The sequence below is a fragment of the Fukomys damarensis genome, unplaced genomic scaffold (assembly GCF_012274545.1).
Source record: "Fukomys damarensis isolate Sample0158 unplaced genomic scaffold, DMR_v1.0_HiC HiC_scaffold_18, whole genome shotgun sequence".
NCBI lineage: Eukaryota > Metazoa > Chordata > Mammalia > Rodentia > Bathyergidae > Fukomys > Fukomys damarensis.
Window position 1 is genome coordinate 34540419 of NW_022900930.1, and position 27851 is coordinate 34568269.

At 34.4% G+C, this 27851-nt stretch overlaps 1 protein-coding gene across 13 annotated transcripts in view; it reads left to right on the forward strand.

Moving 5' to 3' along the window:
• The window catches only part of Nek1 (NIMA related kinase 1), a 149127-nt gene that overhangs the window by 77016 nt on the left and 44260 nt on the right, over nt 1-27851 (forward strand). For 7 of the 13 annotated variants that reach the window (XM_010629848.3, XM_010629850.3, XM_010629847.3 and 4 more), the window contains 7 exons: nt 2596-2679; nt 3112-3195; nt 3841-3918; nt 4457-4552; nt 16066-16197; nt 18593-18658; nt 18750-18978. In XM_010629848.3, coding sequence (XP_010628150.1) covers nt 2596-2679; nt 3112-3195; nt 3841-3918; nt 4457-4552; nt 16066-16197; nt 18593-18658; nt 18750-18978 — 769 coding nt within the window. Of the gene's footprint in view, nt 1-2595; nt 2680-3111; nt 3196-3779; nt 3919-4456; nt 4553-16065; nt 16199-18592; nt 18659-18749; nt 18979-27851 lie in introns of those variants that run through there. The other 6 variants (XM_010629851.3, XM_010629853.3, XM_033765444.1 and 3 more) reach the window with 4 other exon arrangements.

Consider the following 27851-nt stretch of genomic DNA (forward strand, 5'->3'; position numbering starts at 1 on the left):
TTACTGTATAGATCTTTTTGTAAATCTGTAATATTTCAAGCTAAAAAAGGTTTTTTTTTAAACTTCAAAGTAACACAAATTCTTTAATTTCTCAAGTATTGTGAAAAGGTTAGTCCCTAGCATTACTCAGTTTACTACCATCTATTCTACAAATACATCTATAAATCTTTTAAACATTTGCCTGGTATCTTTGGCACTGGCTGTTTCTTAATTTAATTTCACCTCCCCCACTCTTTGACCTGTATCTGAAACGGTTAAATAACTAATAAGATCATGACAGGATCTTCTTGAAAAGTAGAAGAAACTGATTGAACAAAAAGCCTTTGTTAGAAGGAGAAAGGCAAGACATGCTCATATAGTAATGTTTTTGCTCTGTTACGTCTATGAAGTAGATGGTATTTAGACAGTTCTAGTAAGTTTAGGTAATTTTACTTAAGGTTAGCTGAGTATATGACATTGACAAAAACATGGACAGGCTGTAGGCTGTGTTCTCATCTGTCATACTGCTGCTCTTGCACCATTATTACACATTCTGATGAGTGCTGCTTTTACTGGTACATAAACAGTGGTATGATAAGTCAGAGGAGGCATTCTTAACTCCCTAAAGAAGGCTGTGCCAAACTTTCCAGGGAATATTTTACTTGAATTTTATAAAATGAGTGAAGTTAGCCATTTTAACAAGAGCAGTAAGATCACAGTGTTATACACAAACAATAAAGAGTTTTCATGGCTAGAACCAGAACTTTATGACACCGCAGTGGCAGGGTTAAAAGTGGTGAGATCCCAAGCAACCTGAATGGATTGATATCGAGTGATAATAGGAACCACTGAGGAATTTATGGGATTTGATATGGAATAGAATTTAGAAAAGTTACTTCTGGTATATTGTAAGAATAGATGGAAGATGTGAGACTAAAGGTAAAGTGATGAGTTTGGAAACATTTGGAAATCCAGGAATCAGAAGAAAGCCTGAGTTATGGCAGAAACTAAAGTTATGAGCTATAGTTACTAGGAGATAGAATTGGTAATTTTGCAATCATTTGTATATACTATGTGGTAGAGGCAAAGATAAGCCAACTTGTTGATTTGGGTGGCTGATCATGATCAGCAACTAAGTTATAAATGTAGATTATATAATTAAAAGAATGATATAAAAAGCCAGGCTTCTAAATTATTGATATAGCTTTGCCGAATAAAAGAAGAGTAGTTCAAGTATCAGTTCAATAAACTCTAAATTCTGTAGTTCAAAAGAAAAAGAGCAATAAGACTTGGGATTTATTGTTGCTGTTGTTATTTGAGACAGAGACTTGCTATGTTGCCCAAGCTGGCCTCAAAGTCCTGGACTCAGGCGATCCTCCTATCTTAGCCTATAGAGTAGTTTAGTATGGTAATTTAGATTTGTAAATTGGCAATATGTGTTAAAGGCTCAGGATCAGGAGAAACAGAGAATGAAACACACTAGAAAATATTTACATTTGGCAAAGGTCCAAGAAAGGAAGAAAAAAAAAAAGCCTGTGAAAAATGGTAAACATTGGAAAAATCTGAGTTATAAATACTGAAAGAGAAGAGAGATTTAAAAGTATGGATTACAGAACATTCGTTTAGTGGACTATTATGAATAGTGTATTGTCATTTAAGAGTAATGTTTTTAAGAAGCATTAATTGCTTCATATAAAGGAGAATCAGGATATAAAATGGACTGAAAAATCATAATTGTATAAATCCTAGTTTCTATAAAAATAAGTGTATGCATACATATTAATAAAAGAAAATTTGGAAGATAATACCCTGAATTTAAATTTTGTAGATGCTATAATTATGCGCAACTCATGTTCTTTATTTCATACATTTTCTCCAGTGAACATATATTGTTATTAGAGAAGAACATAGAGAATTTAGTCAAAACTGAGTTTCAGTGAAAATAAGTACAAAACTTGCTTAGAAAGCCCTATATGAATCATTTCTAAGGACCTTAGTGATCTTAGAAATTCACATAGTGGGATTAGAAGCTAGATTGTTGGGGGTTAAAAAAATGATGGCAATCAGGAAAATGGTGATGATTAATATTAAAAGCACAATTTTAATAAACTGATAAAAATACTAGAGAAGTAGAACTAAGAATTTTTTTAAGTTGGAAGGAACTTGAAGCATGCTTCCATGTGAAGGAAGAAAAAGGAGATAATTTGAGAATCTGGTAGTTTTACTGAAGTATATTAATTTCCAATAAGGTAATTCTATGTTTATGTAATGACATAATATTTTTTAAATGAGTCATTGGATCACTGACAGTATTGTAACACAGCATGCCTGAGAACAAATAGTTAAATTTAGGTCTTACAATTAACATATAACATATTTGCTGAGTTCAGCAGTAAGTTGTGTACACCCACACACATGCATATGTGCAGTATGTACATTGACCTATGTAGAAATGGAATGGCCCTTTGCAATGATTGCCCTTTTTAGAGGCAAATTTTGTCTCAAGGTTTAAAGTGGTTGTAAAAGCCTCTTTAAAGTGCCCCGTGGATATTCCTAGGTAAGATGGTGATGTAGCCCCAGTCATTCTTTAAACTTAGTACATTAAATGATAAACAGGGAATCCTGCAAAACCTGGCAGCTATGTATGGAGGCAGGCCCAGCTCTTCCAGAGGAGGGAAGCCAAGAAACAAAGAGGAAGAGGTATGCTTCCGCATGCTCGCTGCCTCCATCACACAGCCATTTTTGAGTTTATCGCTTTCCTTTCTTGCATGGTTTAAATTCTTAACAATTATTTAAAGATTTTGTAAGTCTGTAGGGACTGCTTAATATATTTTGAGTTAATATAATTATTCTGTCATAATTTTGCCCCATACCTGTTATTCAGTCTTCAGAGTTCTATTGCTTTTCTCTTGATAAAATTAAAAATATGTGATTATAATGTATTTCTTTTCAGAAAAAATTTGATCTAAACTAAATTCTTGGAAGCTAATACTACATTGCCTTTAACTAAATTTCAGAACTTTTATTTCTTGTATTTAGATTAATACTTTTTCTTGAATTAAGTTTTTTTTTAGCATTAAAATGTTGATAATTTTTTTAAGTGAATATTTTCAGTGTTTTTTCCTTTTTTAGGTTTATCTAGCAAGGCTGAGGCAAATAAGACTACAGAATTTCAACGAACGTCAGCAAATTAAAGCCAAACTACGTGGTGAAAAGGTAAGTTAAAAATTAAGTTTTTACAAAGTAGTTGAAGGATAGGGATGTAGCCCAGTGACAGAGCACTTGCCTACAATGTTTGAGGCCTTAGGTTTGACTCCCAATACTACCCCTGTAAAACAAATAGATAAATAGAAAGCAATTGATGATATTATAATAGATTAAGATTAAAAATTCAGTAAAGGGCTGGGGATTTAGCTCAGTGGTTCTGCCGCCTGCCTCTCCAACACAAGGTCCCAAGTTTTATCCCTGGTACCAAAAAAAAAAAAAAATTTCAGTATAAAAAACAAAAACTTATGCAGACAGTGAAAATCAAAGTCCAGAAAACTGCATATAAGCAAAATTAAATCTTATTTATAGGATTTAAAATTTACAAGACCATTCATTCCAGTACAATTCTGCAAGAACAGTAGAGCTAGTGTCAATGAAATGATTAATGTGTATTTTATAGCATTCTTTTTTATTTGATTGTCCATGGAGTTGATGATTGTGAAGAATTCAGTTGCGGCTTTAGAAGAAAACAGTGTTGGCACAGTTTCTCGGTTTACATTTTTAGGTGTTAGTTTATTTATATTATCTCATAGAGTGCTGCGCTGAATTTGAAGGTTGTGCCCCAAGTGGTGAGCTTATCTACTCATTTTATAGAAAGAAGCTGATAGTTGTGAAGGACAACAAGGAACTGAAGAGGCTGACTTGAGGCGTAAAAAAATTGAATCCATTAAGGTATGACTAGAAATAATATAGTTTCTTGGAGAAAATTGAAAGCTATTATGGAAAATTGTGTTTTGCAAGTTGGATTATTTTCTTGCTTTATTTTTCACTCTTTCACTTTTTGACTGCTGGAAAATAATATTTTTCTTCTTTATATCATTTATAAAGAGCAGTTAGATGAAATCATGGCATAACTACATAAAACTCTGATACAGAACTCCTAAAAACACAATATGATAACCGTAAAAGTACAGTTATCCATTTCTCTGAAGATAAGTGAGGTTATGTACAGTAATCATTTTATATTTTAATTTCATTTTAATAGTTCAAATTTATTTTCCTTCAGCAAATATTTAAATATTGAGCAAAATGTATGTCAGGCCAGACTCTAGTCTTCCAGTGAGAGTGAGCTTACATTTCTCATCTGAAAAAATATACGCTCTTCTTTGTTAGCTAATAAGTCTGTGTTCAAAATAAGTCAAATTTTCAAAGATCTGGGGCTTTATGCACTCTTTCTAATAACTAACTTATTGATCATTTTTATTTTCAGGCCCAGACAAATTCACGTGCTGCTATACTAAAAGAACAGCTAGAGCGAAAGAGAAAGGAAGCATATGAGAGAGAAAAGAAAGTGTGGGAAGAACATGTAAGATTTAGCTCATAATCTTGCTTATATTAATATTCTCATTTCTTGCTGGGTAGTAAATCAGCATCATAATTTTGTAATTGTCATCCTCTCTTTCTCTTTGCAGTAAATTAAGGACAATCTCTCAAGAACTTATTTTTGTGTTTAATTTTAAATGAGAACTTAATTTTATTTACCTTTAATTTTTTTTTTTTTTTTTTTTTTTTTTTTTTTTTTGGGACTGGGCATTGACATCAAGACCTTGTGCTTGTAAGGGAGGCATGATGCCGCTGAGTTAAATCCCTGGTCCCCAATAGCAAAGACCTAGCATCATGTAATAACATTTTCCATCTGCCACTGATTTATCATGCTGTCTTATATATGCTGGAGATTGAATGGAAAAGTCAGAACTCCAGAAGTCAGAAATAAAACTAAGGGCTTTTCAATAAATTACCTTTTAATTTCATTTGAAGTTATTTTAGGTAATAATTGTTCTAAGTTCTCCAACTCCACTAGTTATATTTTCTCTTTAGTTTCAAAAGTCTAGCAGTGAGCTGGATGTGGTGGCACAAGCCTATAATCCAAGCACTCAGGAGGCTGAGTGCAGGAAGATCACCACAAGTTCAAGGCCAGCCTGGGCTACATAGTGATTTCAGGGTGGGCCTGAACTGCAAAGAGAAACCCTACCTAAAAAAAAAAAAAAGAGCTCTCATCTTAGCTCCCCCTTTTCAGACTGAGCATGAATAAGACTTGAGTAATGAAACAGTAGCTGACTGTGGCAATTATCCATCTTCCCCAAGATTATTTCCTGACCTGTTGTCTAAAATTTTTCCTGGCTTTAAATTACTATGCTCTTTGGATCTTGTTTTGAATGCAGTGTTTCTTGTTTTTCTTTTCCTTTTTTTCAAAAGATACATCATTGATAGGGAATTAATGTAAAACAACTGTTTCGCTTTATCACTTTTAACTAATTAAGTCTAATTTACTAACAATCACTTTATTTAGCAGTTTTTCAAGAGATAGTTGTAGCAGCCAGATTAGAGGTAATTATCTTCAAGGTAATGATCACTTCTATTACCCAGATCCCTTTCATATATAACTTGATAAGGGAAACAGCTGTGAACCTACACTTGGTGACATACATGTATAGCATTTGGGAACAATCTGCTTTATTTCTCCTGGGATTGAATTCTTAGTGCAAGAATTAAAAACATCCCATCCTATGCTGATTTTCAAAGTGGGTAAGGATTCTATCAGGCTGAGTCAATATAAAACTGTATGTACGTGCATGTGCATGTATATGTTTTAAGTTAGCTTTTCTCACAGCGAGTATTCCACTGTAGTACTATAATTACAAGCTATAAGGGGTATTACTCTTTTGTAACTTTTTGTCTTTAATAATCCATTCCAATATTCCACATAGTTCATGAAGGTGTTTACAACAGTAATTTATCCATTAAGTAAAAATGAACTTATGCTTAGTACAATTTGGCCTTATTTTTTTAAATGTGAACTGTTATGCAAAATGACATGGGGCATCAAAGTGTTTAATAATAGTCTACATGGCTTTGCTTATGTAATAACCCACAGTCTTGGAGACTGGGTCCGCCACTGCCTGTCTGCTCTCATCATAATGCACACACAGGCCCTATTTTGGCAACAGACTTGTATTGTCTCTTTCCTTAGCTATATTACATGTATTCTCCTAAGATAGGACAAATGGTTGTGTCTTAGTTCATTCAATGATTGGTATGTGAGGTAATAGTATAACATCTTTATCAAAAGGAGTTACACTCTTTTCTCTAGACACAGTCTACTCACTTGAGTGACTCAGAATGTTATGTTTCCAATAGTTCAAGTTAATACATGTCAGAGAACACAAAGCAAGAGCTTTGTCATTGTTTTCTTCCTAAAGTCTGCTCTTAGTAGACTGAAATATGGCCTCAAATTTGAAGGAGTCCTCCTGCCTCAATCTCCTAAGGTCTGGGATTACAGGTGTGCACTGTCTGCTTCCAGGTGGGCATAGTAATATAGTCTCATATTCTAAGAGGATTCAGTCCATGATCAGCTGGCTCCAAGGCAGAAACATGATGGAATAATGTAGTAGAGCACAACTACTTAATTTGTGGTTGCCAGGAAGCAGATTAGAGGAACAATGCCAGAGAGAAAGGAGTGAAGGACCATATATACAACCCAAGGCCATGCATCTGTGACTTACCCAGATAAAGGCAAAAGTATGTTCCACCAATCCTCTGGAATAATAATTCTGCCTAACATAATTCAGTTATCCTACATAAAACCAGATCTGCAACAGTCCCTTCCTCAGTGTCTCATTAGTACCATCATTTTCCAGAAAGCCAACTCAGAATCTCTTCTGAGACACGAGGCAGTCTTAGTTATGAGCCTCTGTGATTATCAGAAACAAATTACGTGACCTAAAGATACAGTTGCACAGGGTAAACATTCTCATTCTAAAAGAGAGGATATTTCTTTGTTCATTTTTTTGTCTAGTTGATCTGTTTGTGATAGTAGGGTATTGAGGTCTCACTCCATAATTATATTGTTTATCTGATCTTTTATGTCCAGTAATATTTGTTTTATGGACTTGAGTGTGAGTGATTATTATCACTATCAATATGTAGTAACCTTCTTTGCCTCTTCTGATGAGGTTTGACTTGAAGACCACTTTGTCTGAAAGTAGAACAGTTACTCCTGCTTTTTTTTTTCTGGGGCTTCCATTACATAGAATATTGTTTTCCTTGCTTTAATTCTGAAAGAAACTCAGAAGGAAAATCAATGTGTTTCTTGTATACAGAGTACTGTTGGGTTTTGTTTTTTTATTCAATCTAACAGTTTCTGTCTTTTGAGGAGTTAAGACCATTTATCTTGAGAGTCATCACTGAAAGATATTGACTTGTTCCTCTCTTACTGCTTAAATTCTCACCTTCCCCTAATAAGTTCATTTCGTTAGAGTTTTTAGTATTGTTTTGGCATTGTTGGCCTCGTTGTCTCTTTTTAGGATATCCTTCACAATGTTTTGGAGTACTGGTTTGGTGGTCATGAACTTCTTAGGGTGGTCTTTGTCATGAAAATACCTTATTTCTTTGTCAACTTTGAAATACAGTTTTGCAGGCTATATCAGTGTGAGTTGGAAGCTGTTTCCTTTCAAGACTTGAAACATTGCTCCCCAAACTCTGTAGCCTATAAGATTGTTTGACAAGTCTGCTGTAAAGTTTAATGCCTTTATAAGTGAATTGTTTCTTTTCTTTGATAGCTTTTAAGATTCTATCCTTGTGTTGGACTTCTGAGATTTTGATTACAGTGTGTTGATTTTGATAATAATGTGTTGTGGAGAAGTTCTTTTCTAATCATGAGTATTTGAAGTTCTGTTGCCTCATTTATGTATACATCAATCTTTTTTCCATACTTGGAAAGTCTTCTGCTTTTATTTCTATAAACAGATTTTTAGCACCATTTGTGTTCGCTTCTGGTTTTTCACTGATTCCTTTTAATCTTAATCTTATTTGCATCATCTAGAAGCTGTTGGATCCACTTTCCATAATCTCTTGTTTTTAAGATGTTTCTTTGTATGTGGTTATTTGTATATTGTCTTTAGTTCTGACACTTCACATTGGTCCCTTCTGCTGCCTATACTTTTGATTGAATTTTTAATCTCCTGGCTCTCTGTTTTGTATCTTTTTATAGTCTTGAATTCTTTGCTAAACTGGATATTCATGTTTTCTTTCATTTTGCTTAGCTCACCTAGCTTTTTATTAGTGTGTTTGGTAAGTTCACTGATCTTTTTTGAGTCCATTATCTATTTGAGCTTGACATATCTTTCTGAGCTTGCTGAGACCTTACTGATGTGCTGTGCTTTTCTTTTTTTGCTTTCCTTTTCCCTTTCCCTCCCTTCCTACCTCCCCCACCTTTTGTGTGTGTATGTGTGTATGTCCATCTTCTTTTATCATTTTGTATTATTCAGCTGTTCGGCTTTTGGTTTTTTCTCCATGTATGTCCATCAATCCGGGCAAGTTGGGAGTTTTGGGAGCATTTTGTTACTTTATCTTCTCATGTTTGTATTGATTGATTGTTTTTTGTGCCAAAGTTTGTGGGTTGATTATAGTGGAAAGACTTTGTTGCTGGTAAGCAGATATCTTTAGTTAGTGGCTCCTTTTCAATGCTGTACTTTGGGTGTGGCTAACTTTAGATCTTTGCCTTTGTTCCAGAGTCCTGAGTTCAATCCCTGGTACCAAAAACAAACAAACAAACAAACAAAAAAACCAATGAAAGATACCACTCTACTACCCTTTAACATAGAAATGGTCTATAATTATTATATTGGTACAAAGACAAACCAAATATCAACATATAGTAAATATCTACTAAATGTAAGAACTACCATTAACAATAGAAAACAATTCAACAATAATAGCATAGAGTTAAGTATCTAAAGTTTAATGAAGCTTAATAGTAATACTAGTAAAGAAGGAGCTGGCATGGAATGGGAGAATGAAAGAAGCAAAGTTTGAGTAAAAACTTGAAAAGGAGGAGAGAAAAATAAGATAAGGAGTCCTATTAAGGAGTTGAAAAAATTGTAATAGAATCAGATAAAAGTAGCAGCAAAGAACAAAAAAGAAAAAAAACCCAACCTCCTCCCACAAAAATATGATTCAAACAAACAAATAGATTGACAAAAAAGGAATGGATCCCCAAAAATTCCTCTGCTTTTGGAAGAATAGTTTCTTTCCTGTGTTTGCATATCCTCCAGATACAGGGGAGAGATACTGAATCCTATTTTGTTAAATTCTGTTTTATTTCCATACTCACGTTTTTGTGCATGAATGCTGAATCCTGTTCCCCTTTCTTACTGGGTGTGGCTGGTCATTGGTGCCCACTCTAATCATCTGGCCACTCCCAAGTTTTCATGTCCCTATGTAAATCCCAACACATGGCTTTCTCCATCTAGCTTTATGGCCTGCAGGTTTGTGAAGCATCTCCCGTGCTCCAGAGGGCCCTCTGTTTATATCCTCCAGGCTGTGGCAAGCATGGACTTCAAGGTATATCCGTGATTGCATTGGCAGTTGGGGAAAGCAAACAGACCTAAGCTCTGGGCTTAATAGGATATAGGGAGGTGGGATCTAATAGCACTTTCAGACTCAGCGTGCTCTAACCGCCTCTTAAAACCACCCTGGTTTCTCATTACAGATGTTAAGGCCCCTGTGTGCATCCTGAGCTTAAACCTCTCAGGAGGTCTGTGTCTATCCTGTGTTCTTACTGCAAATGTTTCTTGTGACAGTGTCTCACACAGTCACTGTGGTAGTACAACACCAGAAACTCTAAACCATAGTCAATTTGTAGTTGTGCTATAGCTCACTCTAGAACAAACAACCCATTCCCAGAATGGCTTTTGATTAAACACTCAAATATGACAGATGCTGGACTGGTTTTCTTCTCCAACTGTATCCTGTCATGAAGAAAGAGTCACTTTCAGAGTAAAATTGCTTGCTGTTTTTCCAGTTTGCAGTTCACAGTTAACTGTGAACTTTTCTTGGCCAGTGCTGCTGGCCTGGCCCATTGTTTCTCTGTGGAGTTGCTGACCCTCTCCATGCCTACCTTGTGTCACCAGAGAGAGGTCCTCACTCTGAGCCCAGGTCGCCTTTCCATTGCTTTGTTCTTTTCTCTGTATTGTGCTATATTTCTATAACTTATCCAGTTTTCCTGTCAATTCCTTCCCGATTCCCAGAGACCTACATCAGTTTTCCAGGTATCTAGATTTTGAGGTCTCACAGAGACTATTTTGCTGCTAGTCTCTATTGCCCTATTTTCAATCCTCCCCACCTTTTACTATTCTTTAAGAACAAAATCTCCTAAGCATTTCAAGGTTTTTAGAATTTTTTCCTATACCAATATGCCTAGAGTTTCAAAGCATTGTGCCAATGACTTATTTACATTGTGTAAAAGTTGTGTATGCACATGGGAAAGAAAAAAAATTCTTTTGCTGGGGATCAAATCCAGGGCCTTGCTCATGCTAAACAAGTGTTCTGCCACTAAGCTATATCTTTAGCACAAAAGGATTTTTAAGAATATAGCTAAATGAAGTCTAATTATTAAGAGTATGTGTATGGTGACTTTTTTCTTTTAAGAGCTTCATCAATGTTCCTACTATACACATCTTCCCAATAATTTTAGAACCTCTTTTTTAGAAGTAATTTAAAACAATCTTTATTGGCATGATTAAATTGTATTGTAGGTTGAAATGGAAAGGGAGTGCTATTCTTACTATAGTGAAATTGTTTAAATCTATATTATCTCTCATCTAATTATTCATACAATTGAATTTCATAAATTTTTACATTTTTAAAAATATTTCTTTGAATTTATATAAAGTTAGACTTTTGGGTTCCTAATTCTTGTCAACTTCTATGTCCCAAAGCCTCCTTATGTAACATCTAGATCTCAAATTCTTTTTTCTTTTTCTCATTGAGTTTATTGGTACATTTTAGATATACAGTACAGTTACATTCGTCATTGGGATCTTGTACATTTATATAACAGGTCTTGGTTCTCATTTTTTCCCCTTGTCTGTGCCCTCCCTTCACTCCCTCCTCCCTTCCCTATTCACAAATATTTTATTTCCATTTTTTCATTCTTTTCCTTTTCCCTTATTACCTTTCCCCTATCCTTACCATTTCCCCTACACCTTTATCCCTTTTCTTCCTATTTCACATTGTCAATTATATCATTAGGATCTTATGTACCATTATAGTTTTTCACACCAGAGAAACTATTCAGTATTTATACATGTGTGATTTATTTATTTCACTCAGAAATATATCCTCAATAACTATCCATTTTTCTATGAATGACTAATTTCTCATCCTTTATGGCTGAGTAGTATTCCATTTTATAGAAAAAACACATCTTCTTTTTCCAGTCTAGTTCTTAAATTCTGATCAAGGAAAGATGGGAGGTTTTTGTTTTTATTTTGTATTCTAGAGATCAAAAACTTGTTTTCTCCAAGTTAATTCATTTCGTCAGTGACTAAAACCAGACATTTGTTGTTCAAGCTAAATAACCTTATTTAACACAAACTAAATAAATAATAATCACTACCAATTATTTAATCTACTACTGCATACTTTATGCAAATTTTTTCATTTAAGGAGACAATGAATACAACATTCCATTTTTAGAGTGAGAATTTAAAGTTCACGGAAGATATTAAATAATGAAAACTCACAGGACTAATATCTGATAATTTTGAGATTTGAATGTAGAAGTATCTCACTTCCAATATGCGGTGGTACCTTGGTTCATGAACTTAATTCTTTCCATAATGCTGGAAAATGTGAACACTTTCATATTCATGCACATCCAGTGCAGAGTTTGCAAACAAAGAGAAAATTTTGCCAAACATTGTTTGAGAACCTAATGGTTTGTAAACAAAAGCATTAGTGAACAGTGGTACCACTGTATTTATCATCTCCTTGAACAATAAAATGGCTCTTCAAACACTGACTACTCTGTGAAGGCTGTTCTTATTAGTCCCTCTGCTTGCTTTACATTTAGTCATTCGTCTAGTTTTTGTATTGTTTCATTTTACCTCACTTCACTTAGCACACATTTCTCTGTAACATATTAATTAATTTATGTATTTCTCTTTTTTGTCTAGTCTGTAGCTCCTTGAGAAAAAATGTTGAGTCTTGTTTTGGGTATTCGATATCCAGAATTGTGTTTGACATTATTAGGCACTTAATGTATCTTTTAATTTGTTGGTAAATTAATTTTTATTAAAGATTGTGAATTTATTTTCTCATTAAAATTGGAGAAATTATTTTTTTCACAGAATTGGCACAATACAATTGGGGTTCTATAAGTGCTACTCATTTCAGAACAGTGTGTTACTGAGTTTCATTAATGTTCCTATTATAAATGTCTGCCAGATATTTTTAGAAATGACTTCTAGTTTTAGAAATAACTTATTTATATATCCTAAAAATGGATGCTGTTGGGCTGGGGATTCACCTCAATGGTGCCACTGCTGGCCTCGCAAATGCAAGGTCCCAAGTTCAATCCCTGGTACCAAAAAAAAGAAACTGAAAATGGATGCATTTGTTCAGAACTTTACAACTTGTTTTTATTTCTTCAGAATTTATGAAACCTTTGGATGTATTCTCTATAGTAGTAAAAGTGTCATAAAAGTATCAAAATATTTCAGTGTAAGTTTGAGAATATATAAGCTATAGAAATTTTGAAGAGTTTTTAATAGTCACATCTTAAACATCAGTATACTTTTTCAGTCTTGTTGAGCTGTGGGATTACAGCAATGTTTCCATCTTTTTTTGAACAAAACAGATATTGGTGTAGAAATAAAGTCTAGATACCTGCATCACTACTTTATTCCTAGAAGATGCTAAATATTATGTTTGTAAAGTATATTCCTCAGAAATTCTCATTTATTGTTTTTTTCAATTTTAAGTTTTATTAGTACATGTTTATATTACATAATGATTACATTTTTGTGGAAAGTCGGTACATGTACATAGCAGATCTCAATTATTTTTTCATCTCCCTTTTTTCCCTTCCTGCCACCCTCCCTCAATCTCTTATTTTCCTTTCCATTTGCGGATCTCCCTACTTCTATTATCTATATTTTGTTACACTCATTTACTGATTTGAAGAAAAATAGAAGTACAGAGCACACTTTTTGGTGTGCTACTATTAGCATACCTATAAATACCACTTCCTCATATTTATTAAAAGTTTAGAATCTTTAGATTGTCTAGAATCTAAATGGAAGGTTTAAAAACACCTGTCAACACCCAAAAATCAATAGCCTTCTTGTACACAAATAACAGACTCACTGAGAGAGAAATTAGGGAAACAATTCCTTTCATAATAGCATCCAAAAAAATGAAGTATCTAGGAATCAGTCTGATGAAAGAAGCAAAAGACCTCTACACTGAAAACTACAGCACTCTGAAAAAAGAGACAAAGAGGATATAAGAAAATGGAAAGATATCCCCTGCTCCTGGGTAGAAAGAATCAACATAGTGAAAATGGCCATACTACCAAAACTGCTATACAGATTCAATGCAATGCCAATTGAAATTCCAACAATATATTTCACAGACTAGAAAAAAGAATCCAAAAAATTCATTTGGAACCGTAAGAGACCTAGAATAGCAAAAGCCATCCTAGGCAACAGACACATGACAGCGGGTATAACAATTCACAATTTGAAACTATACTACAAAGCCACTGTGATAAAAACAGCATGGTACTGGCAAAGAAACAGACCTGAGGATCAGTGGAACAGACTGGAAGACACAAAAACAACTCCAGATGTACTGAGCTACCTCATCTTTGACAAAGGAGCTGACCATCCCCAATGGAAGAAAGATAGCCTCTTTAACAACTGGTGTTGGAAAGACTGGATCTCAACCTGCCAAAGATTAAAACTAGACCCTTATCTTTCACTACGCATGAAAGTAAAATCCAAGTGGATTATAGATCTAAATATTATGGGCCGGGGATTTAGCTCAGCAGTTCGGTGGCGTGCCTTGCAAGTGCAAGGACCCGAGTTCAATCCCCGGTACCGAAAAAAAAGATCTAAATATTAAAATAGAAACACTAAACTTGCTGGAAGATAAGTTAGGCAGAACTCTGGAAGACATTGGCATAGGAAAAGACTTTATGAACAAATCCTCAGTAGCACAGGAACTAGCAGAAAGAATCAACAACTGGGATCTCATCTTATTAAAAAGCTTCTTCACTGCAAAAGAAACCATCAACAGAACTATGGGACAACCTACAATGTGGGAAAAAAACTTTTACCAGCTGCTCCTCAGACAAAGGACTATTATCTAGAATATATAAAGAAGTCAAAACAATCAGCCCCCCAAATATAACTACCCAATTCAAAAATGGGCATCTGAAATGAACAGACATTTCTCAGACAAAGAAGAAAAAGCAGCAAGTAAATATATGAAAAAATGTTCCACATCACTGGTCATTCGAGAGATGCAGATGAAAACAACACTGAAGGAGCGGGTGAAGGGAGGGCAGGGACAAGGGGAAAAAAGTGAGAACCAAGACTTGTCATGTAGAGGTACAAGATCCCAACAATGAATGTAACTGTACTGTATCCCTAAAATGTACCAATAAACTCAATTAAAGCTGAAGAAAAAATAAAAAGAAAAGAAAACAACACTTGAGATTCCATCTCACCCCACAAAGAATGGCTGCTATCAAGAAATCACACAATAACAAATGTTGGCGGGGTTGTGGGGAGAAAGGAACCCTTCTCCATTGTTGCATGCAGACTGGTGCAACCACTGTGGAAATCAATGTGGAGATACCTCAAAGAGCTGGGACTAGAGGTTCCATTTGACCCAGCCATCCTTCTTTTGCGTATCTTTCCAAAAGAATTAAATGAATCATACCACAGTGATATATGTGCACCTATGTTTGTAGCAGCACAGTTTATAATAGCTAAAACTTGGAAACAGCCCCTCAGTTGGAAACTGGATAAAGAAGATGTGGTTTTTCTATAAAGTGGAATACTACTGAGCCATAAAGAATGAGAAATTAGATTCATTCGTAGGAAAATGCATACATATTGAGAATATACTCCTAAGTGAAATAAATAAGTCACACATGTGTAAATACCGAATAGTTTCTCTGGTGTGAAAAACTGTAATAGTACACAAGGTCCTAATGAGATAATTAACCGTGTGAAATAGGAAGAAAAGGGTAAAGGAGTAGGGAAAGTGGTTAGGGTAGGGGAAAGGGAATAAGGGAAAAGAAAAAAATGAGAAAATGAAAAAATGGAAATAAAGTGTTTGTAAATGGGAAGGGGAGGAAGGGGTGAAGGGAGCGCAGGGACAAGGGGAAGAAATGAGAACCAAGACCTGTCGTGTGAAGGTACAGGATCCCAGTAATGAATGTAACTGTACTGTATACCTAAAATGTACCAATAAACTCAATAAAAAGAAAAAATACACTTGTATAAAAGTAATATATTTTCAGTGAACCAAATCTTACAATCTGTACCTATTATTATTTTCATCCTCATTTATGTTGATGTTTTTATAATAATAGTTATATTGGATGATTTATATTCATATTTTAAGATGACTTTGCAGAAGTTCCAGGAATTATAGAGTGGCTTTAGTTTTTTTTTTTTTGAAGTGTAAAGTTAATATTTCTCTTGTCACCAAATGTTATAATTGATTAAAGTTAAAATGAAATGACTGAAATGAATATTTTAAAAGGCTTCTTTTTAGAGCAATTTTATAAAACATTGATAATGCAATGGAAGTGAATTACTTTGGATTGCATGACCCATGATTGTGTTTACATATGAGGCCAGAGGTTTTTCTCTGTATTCACTGCTTTATCCCCAGCACTTGTCACACTGAGGAATGAGAAAACTAACTGTATATAAAGTGCATAATGTGATCTTTTAGTTTTTTTATTTCTTCATGCAAATATAAAAATCCCCAGTATATTGATTAAATTCTTTTTTATAGTTGGTGGCTAAAGGAGTAAAGAGTTCTGATGTTTCTCCACCTTCAGGACAGCATGAAACAGGTGGCTCCCCATCAAAGCAACAGATGAGATCTGTTATTTCTGTGACATCAGCTTTGAAAGAAGTTTGTATGGTAAGTGTCCTGACATTTAGAAGTCTTTAGAGTTACAGGTTATTGAAAATAAATTTAACAAAATTTCATTAATTTCTAATATTTCCTTTGGGTTTTACCAGGGGAAAAAATTACTTCTCAATATTTGTTGAGTTTACTCAGAATCTGAGCCTTTCTGCTCAGAATGTTTATCCAGGACTAACTGATAGATAATTATACAATGAGCCATCTATTTCTGAGAGTTCCACATCTCCATAGTAAAAAACATTTGGAAAAAAGTAATATTGTTGCTGGCGGGCACTATGTGCTTAGGCCAGCACAATCACATCTGTACTAAACATAGATTTTTATGCTTGTCATCCCCCAAATATAATATGACCACTTTTTACATTGTATTGTTTTTTAAGCAACCTAGGGATTTCTTACACTCAATACACAGAGGATGTGCATAGATTATATGCAACTAATATGCCATTTTATATAAGGGACTTGAGCATCTGGATTTTAGTCTCTGCAGGAGTAGGGATGTTCTAGAACTCATCCTGCTCATATACTTAGAAGAGACTATATTAAAATGACTCTTTTCTACCTTCAAAGAATAAAATACATAGAGAAGTATATTGAAAATAAAGCAACAGAGTTTTTATACTACAGCCCTCATCATTAATAAATCTTTACATTTTAAAGTATTTCTTGCCAGGCCTGTTGGTGCATATCTATAATCATTGTGGGAGGCTAAGGCAGGAGGATTGCAAGTTCAAGCCTAGCCTAAGTAACTTAATGAGACCCTGACTCAAAAAATAAAAAAGGCTAGAGGTAGCTCAGTGTGAAGGCCCAGGGTTTAATCCCCAGTACCACCCACCTAAAAAAAATTCTTTGGTACTTAAATAACTAACACTTGGACTTGAGTCCAACATGTGTTACCATTTACTTGAAATTTTGTGACATAGTGAATGGTAGAGGACTCAGTGTAATTTATATTTAATTCATCAATTACTGCTTTCTACTTTTGAATCTGTGTATGCCATGCAAGTGGTAAAACAGACAGTCATGGACAAATAAGTTTAAACTTAAAAGTATCATGTCAGCTATCTGAGGTGTGGTACTTCTAAGAGTTCTGGAGTTGAAACAGATGGGCTTATAATTTGGAATTTCTGCTTAGAATTCTGAAGCAATAAAGAAAAACAGTGTATTGAATCATGTAATACATTGACTCCCTTTTCTCCTTCCCTGTTACTGTTACTGCCTTTTATTTGTTCAATTTCATTGTTTTTATAGACTACCGAAGTTATTTATTGGTTCACTAGTCTTTTATAGCCTGTTCATTCTGAAAATAAGACCTAGTAGAAAAATCTTTTTCTTGATCATTCTCCAGTAACTCATAACAAGCTGTTGTTCTTTGAGAAGATTTTGTCTCTTTTTCTGTCTCATGATGACTTTGATGTGCTACATTGTTCATTTTACTGTGTGGTTTCCTTCCTGGTACCCAGTCTTACATCTAAAGTAATATATCTCGTTGTATTCACTGATAATTCTTGGCCACTTAACTGGGTAAAATGTTCCTTGTCTCATTTACATGTATTATTTTAAAACTGACCACTGTACCTTTTTTCAAATATTAAATAACTTGAGGTAATCCATGTAACTAAATTTTTTCTTGCTGTGTTACATTGATACACATTGCCTGTTCACAGCTTTGGAAATTAGTTATTGAGAGTCTTGAAGATACATTTGGTTTTCATAGTTTTCATAGCAACTGATTTCTCCTTTTCAAATATTTTTAAATTCTAGGTTTTCTAGAACACTTTTACACTAAACAGAAAACAAATTATATATTGTTATTAAAACAAGTAACACAGAACTTATTCTTATCTTTACTTAGGGAAGAAAGCAAGTCCTTAATTGTGTAATACTGTGGTATTAAATGTTTAATGCTATAGCTTAATAAGAAAAAAAATATATATATAAAGACAGTTTTAGAATAACGCAGCCTATCTTGGATTATTTTATTCCCATTAAAATTTTCCTGGCTCTAACAAAATATTTGTTATTTGATTTGAATTTTTTAATCTTTCCATTGACTTTAAATTTCCAAAACTTAAATGCCAAAGAAGAGGAGGATATAATTAAACATGTGAGCAGTATTCCAAATATATGAAAAATAATTGAAATTTGACCCTTCTGTATATTGTCTATTAATAATATTTAAATGTTTATCATTACTAGTAATGAAGGAAGCTGTGTTAACAATTTACAAGAACAAAAAAAGTTCACAATAAGCAATTTGGTGTACAAACAAAAATAACAAAAATGCTAGCGTTTCTAAAGTAGACTTTTAATGTATGTGCTGCCAAAGCAAGCACGAAGGTAGAGTTGAATAACATCATTTCTTTTTCTGTAACTATCTGTGTTGTAGGACAAAAGCTTAATTGATTCCCAGGAAACTTCAGAAGAAATGCAAAAAGCCAACAGTGCTATTTCGGTAAGTTTAATTTAAAAAGTTTCTCTGTCATTCATTGTATCATGTAGATATTGTATCGAGTAGATATTAAAATATAGCATAACTATTTCAGAGTAAACGAGAAATACTACGTAGGTTAAATGAAAACCTTAAAGCTCAAGAAGATGAAAAAGGAAAGCAGCATCCCTGTGATACTTGTAAAATAATTGTTCCTGAAGATGCCAAAGAAAATGAAAAGGAAAAACCAGTTTCATCTGATCGAAAGAAATGGGAAATAGGAGGTCAACTTGTGATTCCCCTGGATGAATTAACACTAGATACATCCTTTTCAGCAATTGAAAGTATGTATAAACATGTAAACGCCTTATTTTGTTTTAACATACATATAAACTATAGACCAGCCCTCTGAAGGAACTAATACAAAGATTGAGACGGAAAGAATTCTGATTTTTTTTCCTCCTAGAAGCGAAGTGCTACCCTCTCTTAGTAAAATGTGAAAAATGTGGGAAATGATTCAGTCTTAAAAATAGCAAAGATTTTATTCAGAACTGTAAAGTGTAGGAGAATTAATGATACATATTTAAATTGTATTAAATAATAATATTAAGTAATGATATTACTTTAACCTTTATGCCATGTTATATTAATTTATTACTAGGAATAATTCTTATTTTATTTTTATACTGAGGAGTGAACCAAGTGCCTCATACATACTAAGTAAGTGATCTACCACTGAGCTACACACCCACATCACTTATTTGTTTGTTTATTTTCTCATTCATTCGTTCATTTAATGTATCGAAACTATTCTCGCTAAATTGCCCAGCCTGGCCTTGAATTTCTGATCTTCCTGCCTCAGCCTCTTGGAGTAGCTGGGGTTATAAGCATGCACAGTGAGGAATGATTTTTTTTTTTTTTTTTTTTTTTTTGGTTTTTGAGACAGGGTCTCACTATGTAGTTGAGACTGACCTGGAACTCAGTATGTAGCCCAGGCTGGTCTTGAACTCACAGCAATCCTCCTGCCTCAGCCTCCCGAGTACTGGGATTACAGGCATGTGCCACCATGCCCGGCCTCCAGGAGTGATTCTTAATGTGAAGCAGACAATGAACTTTGATAGAGTCTGAAAAAGGTCCCTTAAGCACTTTCCTGGTGTATTCAGAAAATCTAACTTAATGATTCATCTATCCAGCAATAATTCCTGAGTACCCATTATTTTCTTACATTGTCCTGTGCACCAGGGATACAGCAATCAACAAAATAGAAACATATATGCTCTTATGGAGCTTAAACAAGTGCAAGTCTGACCATGAACAGTTTTAATTTTAAGTAATATTTTTGATGAAATATTTTCATTGAATTCCTTCTTGCTCTTGAGAAAAGCGTGTTTTTTTGATAACACTTATTTTGCTTATTTATTCAATAATTTTTTATTATCTACTATATACTACCTATTTTAAGGAGTAGTCATATGATAATCAGTAAGACAGTCCTCTTGAGTATAGAATCTAGTGGAAAGGGTGGCAAGTAAAGAAGCTGCTGTAAGAATAGTCTTAGTTACTTTCTCATCTCTGGGACAAAATACTGGACACAACTTAAAGAAGGAGAGATTTATTTTGGTTCATGGTTCAGTCCATAGTTGGCCAGCTCCAAGGTAGAAAGGGCACGGTGAAAAACAGCTCATGTTATGGCGGCCAGGAAACAGAGAAGGCAGGAAGCTGTGAGGCAGACACACCCTTTCAGATCACACCCTAGTGATCCACCTCCTAACAGCAGTCAGCTGTATCACCCCCATGACTAGGTCACCTTACAAAAGCCCCTCTCATGAGTGTAGGAGGCCTTGGAGGGACATTCTCTCTCTAAACCATAATAAATGCATATGAGGGCATAAATCAGGAAGCCAAGGAAGTAATTTCTGGAAATGTGATGTGCTGAGGGAAAGTAGTATTTAGCTAATCCAGAGGCAAGCAGAGGTTTAGGGCAGAGAATCGTCAAGACCCAGGAGTAAAGAGAACACGTGAAGCTTGGGGAACTAGATAAAAGTCAGCATGGATGGCTGATGTTCAAAACTCATGACAAAGACTGGCAACCACAAAGCCTTGGCAGGGCTAAGCAGAGCCAGGTCATGAAGGGTCCTACATGTTAACTCTAACAAATAATATAGATGTACTCTGAGTGCGCAGGGGAGACTTTAAAACAAATGTTTTCTCTAAATGAGGAATAGTTGAGGCTTTGAAACCTTGTGGTATCCTTTACAAGTTCTCAATTCTGACAGCTATAGAACAAAGCAACAGTAAGTATGGCTATAGTTTCATTTCCAGTGAAGTTTTATTTGTGAGCTGGGCATGTTGGTATATGCCTATTATCCCAGCAGGCTGAGGCAGGAAGAGCACAAGTTTGAACCCAGCTGGAACAGCTTAGTGGCTTAATGTGACTCTGTGGTGCCTTCTTGATTCATGCCTTCAGTGTAATTCATTTTTCAAAGCTTGTTAGTGCTATTTGGATCTACTTAGCATGTGCACCCTGACTAATGTGAGATCTGGGTAGTAGTCTGTTAGTTCAGTTTCCATAGTTCTTGATATGCTAAATAGATAGATACATCTGTGCCTGTTTGAGGGGTTTGCAGAAGAAATCATAAACAGCCTTATGGGGTCACTTTCTTGGATGTTTCTCTCTTTATCTCCTGGTGTTTTCCAGCTCCCCAGGCCGCCTCTCTTTCATCATCTGGACAGAAAGCTGAGACTTAAGTTACTTATCTCTGCTTGTACACTTGGAGCTATGTGGCCAGAAGTTAGGAACAGCAACAGGGGTTGGCTCTACCCTCTTGGTGCCATAATCCACCTACCAGGAAGGAAGCTTCCTCACCTGGTTTGATCTTGTGTGGGTTCCGATTATCAGCTGCTTCTCTCACCATCATGGGATTGCACAGGACCAAGGAAAAGAAAAGGAATAAAGAGACTAAAGAAGAGTGTTAGGAGATTTTGTACTGTTTGTCTCTACCTCTCCTCCTCCCCCTCCTCCTCCTCTTTCTTCTTCTTCCTCTCCCTTTCCCTCCTGCTCGCTCTAGAGCCTTCCCCCTTCCCCCCTCCCTCTCCCCCCTCTTTCTTTCTCTTCTTAGTATATGTGCTCCTGAACTGAGCACTTTTCCTTCTCTAGAGAAAGGATCTTGCTAAGTTGCCGACTTACCAAGGGTGGGTTCAAACTTGGTATCTTTCTGCCTCAGCTTCCCATAATACTGGAATCACAGATGTGCACCACTGCACCTGGTATGTCCTGGTCTTTATAACTATATTTAATGGGAGATGCAGGTCAGTGTGTGTGTTTATTTCCACTCAGGAGGAAGTAGAACTGTATTTTTTACAGATATAAAATTTCAAATGTCTTTTTGTGTTAATCCACTCAGTTACCATTTCTAGTGCTGCTAATTTCTTTGTTTAGATGTATATTTCCATGTTATTGTCGTGTAATATCATGTTACCTTAGACTGAATGACTTTTTTTTTACTATTTCTTGTAATACAAGTAGCGAATTCTTTATACTTTTATATATTAAGTATTTCACCTTAATTCTTAAAAGATACTTTCTGTGAGAGTAGAATTCTAGGTTGGTGGTTTTGTCTTTCAATGCACTAAAGATAATGCCTTACTCCTTTCCAATTTGCATTGTTTCTGACAGAAATTTTGTTCTTATCTTTGTTCCTCTGTCTATAACATGATTTTTTTTCTATTTTTAAGACATCTTTTTCACTGGTTTTGAGTAATATGGTTATAAAATGCCTTGATATGATTTTGTTTCCTTTTCTTGGGATTCATTGATTTTCTTGGATCTGTGAGCTTATAATTTTTGTCACATTTGGAAATACAGGTATTGTTTCTTAAAACATTTTTCTGTGCTTCCTACCCCTTCTCTTCTTTGGGGACTCCAATTTCACTTGTTGTCTTGTACCTCAGAGATGCTCTTTTCACTTTTTGTATGTTCTTTTTTTCTATGTGTTCCATTCCAGATAGTTTGTATTGCTCTAGCTTCAATAGATGACAGTCTTTTTCTGCCATCCTGATCTATTAATCCAATCCAGTATATTCCTCATGTTGGATATTTTGGTTTCCATCCTCTCTAGAATTTCAATCTTGTTTTTGTATCTACCATATGTCTACTTAACTTTTGGATCATATGACATATTGTACTAAAATCTTTATTAATGTCTTTGGACTACTCATTGTAACATCTGTATCAGTTCTGGATTAATTTTATTGATTATTTTTTCTCCCCATTATGGATTATATTCCTTTGTATGATTACAATTCATGGTTGAATGCCAGACATTGTGAACTTTTAATATTCTTTAGATGAGATTAAAGCCATATTTAGACTAACACTAATTCTTCCCCACTATAGGGATAAGATCCTTATGTCTTCTCTACCCATTACACCAGAAATTATAAGATTTTCCAGGGTGACTGATGGGAATAGATGCTATTTGATGTGCTGTATGTATTCCCTGAAATCTTTTTAGTGTTTTTTTTTTTTTCCTACCTTAGGTAGCTTTCTTACACATTCATTCTGATTACTACCCTGTTAATAAGGGCTACTCTCTGTGGATCTCTGGAAATTTCTGTCTGCTTATCTGGGTCTCCCAAGAATCCCAGCTGTGCTCTGAATTCAGGAAGTCTGCTGAACTCTGCTGTGGTTCTCCCCTTTTAGCTGTAGCTGAGAAACTCTGAAGGCATTAATCTGGGGGCAAACATAGGAATCATTTGTTTATTTTCTCTCAGGGATCCATGTCCTTTGTTATGTGTTATCTGATGTCTTAAAGCTACTGCTTTATATGTTTTTTTTTTTTAGTTTTGATTATTTACAGAATTGTATATTTACATAGTTAACCTGTGCTATCTTAACAAGAAGACTAGTTTTTAAAGGATATTTTGCTAATCTACATGAAAGTTAATATAGCCTTAACTAAGTTACTGAAGGGCAATGAAAAGAAGAGAGTGTATTTAAGAGATACTAGGAGGCAGACTTGTAGGGCTTTGTGTGAAACTGTAGAGTTCATTAGAGGAAGAACTTTAAAAATAAAGATCAGGCAGAGTTAGGAAAATTAGGAGACTGGTTTGATTCATAAGGAAAAAAGAGCACTTCAGGAAGAGAGATGACAAATTGAAGTCTAAGAATTTATACTGGATTTGCCACAGAAGAGGCATTGTGATCTTGGTAAAAGCAGTGTTTAGAGTGCTAGAGACAGAAATAAAAAATCCAATTAAGGAGTTAATGGAAGGAGAGGAAGTAGAAAAGGCTACTTTAGAACCTTTTAAGGAAACTAAACTATGAAGGTGAAGAGAGAGGTAAGACAAGTTACTTAGTAGGGATGTACAGTCATTGTAACCTTATGAAAAAGACTTGAAATTATTTTATGCTAATTAGAAAGGGAGAGTATATTAGGTCACTGGCTCACTTTAAAACCTAATTGATTTTCATTGCAATTAGAATGAAAGTCCTTTTCATGACCTCTAAGGCTCTTCTCTCACTTGGTTTATGCCTTGCCTCTTCTCTCTCCATTTCCTTTTACTTATCTCACTGTGAACTGCTCATTTTTCACCTCTTAAAACTCACCAAGCTTTTTCTCCCCATAGTGCTCTTCCTTCTTTAAGTGCTTTATGTAGCTGCTTATGTCCTTTATTTCTGCCCCCGTTCTTCAGCTTCCATTCCATTTTTGAAAATCCTCTTTGTAGCATCCTCTTAAAAAATGTTACCTTAATAAAAAATAAAATTACCTATTTGTAATTCTGATTCCTCTCCTAGTTAAAACTCTTAACTGTATGTGTTTACAGCATTTGACATATTAGATCTTGCCCACCACACACCCCCTTGTCTGTCCTCTTTTTTTTTTTTTTTTTTTTTTTTTTTGGTACCGGGGATTGAACTCGGGACCTTGTGCTTGGGAGGCAGGCAGTGATGGGATGTATTAGAAGTGGGATTTGAATCCATGCCTCCATACGGAAACCAGAATCCCTGAGCACAGGAAGTGGAGCTTGAGTCTGGTGCCATAGACCATCAGCCCTCCTGACACTCTTGTCCTCTATTAATAGTAGGCTGCTTCTATTATTTTTTAAATTAGAGAATATTAATTACCATCTTTAAAGAACTAATGATGTACTGTGATTATTTTCCTCCTTTACTTAGTATAAACTTTCTTTTATGTTTCCTTTTAGAATATAAATTTTGGGCTAAGCTTATCTGATTTTCACTGTATGTTTTGAGCACTCCAACATGTAGCTGTTATGCCTGAAAAGTGGTTAGTAAATAAATAAGTCGACAAACATTTATACTCTTGAAAGATCTCTGAGATGGTGGGACTGGATATGCTTTAGGGCATCTGAGGCAATACAAGGAAGGAAGGGTATGAAAATGCAAGTGTGTTTTACAGGACATGAGGAAAATCACTGCCTTGCCTTTTTTTGTTTTGGTACAGGGGATCAAACTCAGGACCTTGTGCTTGTGAGGCAGGCAGCAGAACCACTCAGCTAAATCCCTAGACCCTTATTTTCTTAATAATTTGGGAAGAACAGTCATGAGTAAATGAAAACCACAAGATTTGGGTAATCAATTATATTTGTATCTTAGAAATAAAGCAGTAATTTCTCAGAATCTCAAATGATCGTGTAGGACTATGTCAGATTAGCATAAGGATCTGTCTTTTCCTGTTGCTAGGAAATAACTGATACTACTTTGTATTTCCAGGACTCATTCATACATATTTTACTTATGAGTGTGTATGTATGTGTGTGTGTATATATATATATATATATATATATATATAGAGAGAGAGAGAGAGAGAGAGAGAGAGATGAGAACAGAATTACATATTTTTCTCTTTGTTTTATATTCTATGTAATATTTTTATTTACACCATTTGTACTTTTCTGGATCCTATTTTTACTTGTATCTTAGAAATCTTTTCATATTACTACATAAAATTTATTTTTCAAACCTGTGTAGTAGTCCATTATTTTGCTATACATCATTTACTCACCTCAGAGTTTTACTATAAAAAATTTCGGATATATAACAAAATCATTATAATTTCACAATGAATAGTACCATATATCTTCCATTTATATTCTGCCATTAACATTTTACTATGCTTATGTTATCAATATTATCCTCCTATCCATTCATTGTATCCTATTTTTTAATATTATTCAGATTAAATTGGAGGTATCATTATACTTCTCCCTGAAGATAATTATTAGACTTCTGTATTTGTTTAGAAGATTTTCTTCTTAAGTGTACAAATACATCGTAAGTATACATTTTCTGAGTTTTAATAAATGCTTGGACCTACATAATCTAAATCCCTACCAAAATATAGAACATTAACATCACCCCAAAAGGTTCCATGTCTTTTTCCAGTCAGTCTTTGCCCCTTGTCTCCAGAGACAATTTTTCCTCCATAGATTACCTTTCTTCGTTCTGGAATCTCATATAAGAAGACCTTAAAAGATCATGTTGTTTGGTTCTGGCTTCTTTCACTCAGCATAATGATTTTTGGGATTCTTCTATATTCTATTACATTTCTTTTTTAATTTTTAAAAATTTTACTTTGATGTTGATATAGTATAGTCACTTCCACTTTCTTTTTGGATAGTTGAGTATTTTTTGTGATTCCATTTTATCTCTGATTCATTAGTTCTAGTTCATTGTTCTTTTTGGTATTTTCTTTAGAGGTCATAGTATATATCATTAACTTATCATAAGCCACTTTCATGTGATTTATTACACCTCAGATAGAAGAACATTACAACAATATTCTTGGATTTATTCCCTCCCAGCATTTGGATTATTGTTTTGTAATTTTATTTTGTCATATCTCAATTTTAAAGATATTTAAATCGTATGAGAAAAAGTTTTTTGTATTTCTCATGTAGTTAGTGTGTCCAGTGCTCTTTATGCTTTGTGCAGAGCAAATTTCCACGTAGCATCATTTTTCTTCTCCCTCTAAGGTTCCTTTCATGTAGTGCAATCCTGCTGGTGATGAATTCTTTGTTTTCTTAACAGAAAGAAAAGGTTTATTTTGGTTTATAGGGTGATTAATTCTTTTAGCTTTTATATCTCTGTAAAAGTTTTTGTTTTGCCTTCCTTTTGCAAATCTTGCTGATATACTCTTTCTTTTACTACTTTAATAACATCACTCTGCTGTCCACGTTACTTGTCATGGGAAATCTTGTGTAATTCTTATTCTTAGCTTTATTACTCTCTGTGTACTCTTGTGTCTTATTATTCTTTAGCTTACTTTTCAGATTTTTCCTTGTTGCCTTGGTTTTAGTGAATTTGTGGTGTGCCTTGCTATCATTCTCATCATGCTTTTTTTGCTTGGATTTTGTTGAACTTCTTAGGTTTATAGGTTTATAAATTTCAACAAATTTGAAAAATTTTACAATTTCACTATCAATTATTAGTATTTTTCTTATCTCTAATTATCATAACCAATCTTTTCTCTAGCTTGTTGAACATATGGAAGTCAAGTATAATAACAATTATAAATGTCCCTGTCTGTTATTCTCATCATCACAGTTATTGGGAGATTGGTTTTAATTGGTTGACTTTTCTCCCACGTTATGATAGGTTGCATTTTCCTGCTTCTGTGCATGCTCATGTTCTTTGGGGAGGGCAAACATTGTAAATTTTAATTTGTGAATTCTCTGTATTTTTGTGTTCCTATAAATATTCCTGACCTATGTTCTGGGACATAATTTAGTTACTTGACAGATTTTTAGGTCTTACTTTTAAACTTGGTTAAGTAGAACAGAGCAATGTTTAGTCTACATCTAATTTTTCCTCTTCACAGAGTCAATGATTTTTCTGAATAATCTGTCTGATTTCTTGTGAATTATAAGTATTTATTTTTAGACTGAAGGAAACAGAGCTATTTCTGCTTTTATGTAAGCTGCAAGTATTATTCTTTCTACTACTTTAAGGTGGACTTTTTTATTGACTATAATAATTTACATACACATGATATACTGGTGTAATCATCAGTACTCAGTTGAAGATTTGAAGTAGTGCAGTTTTCTTTAGTTCTTTCTTTATACAGTTTTTCCTCTTCAGTACTCTGCCTTGCAAACATGTGCCACTTTGGCCTCCATGAACTCCCAATTCTGTCTCCTCAGTTTAGAGAGACCACTAACTCCTCCTAGGTTCTTTCCCTGTATTGAAGGGATT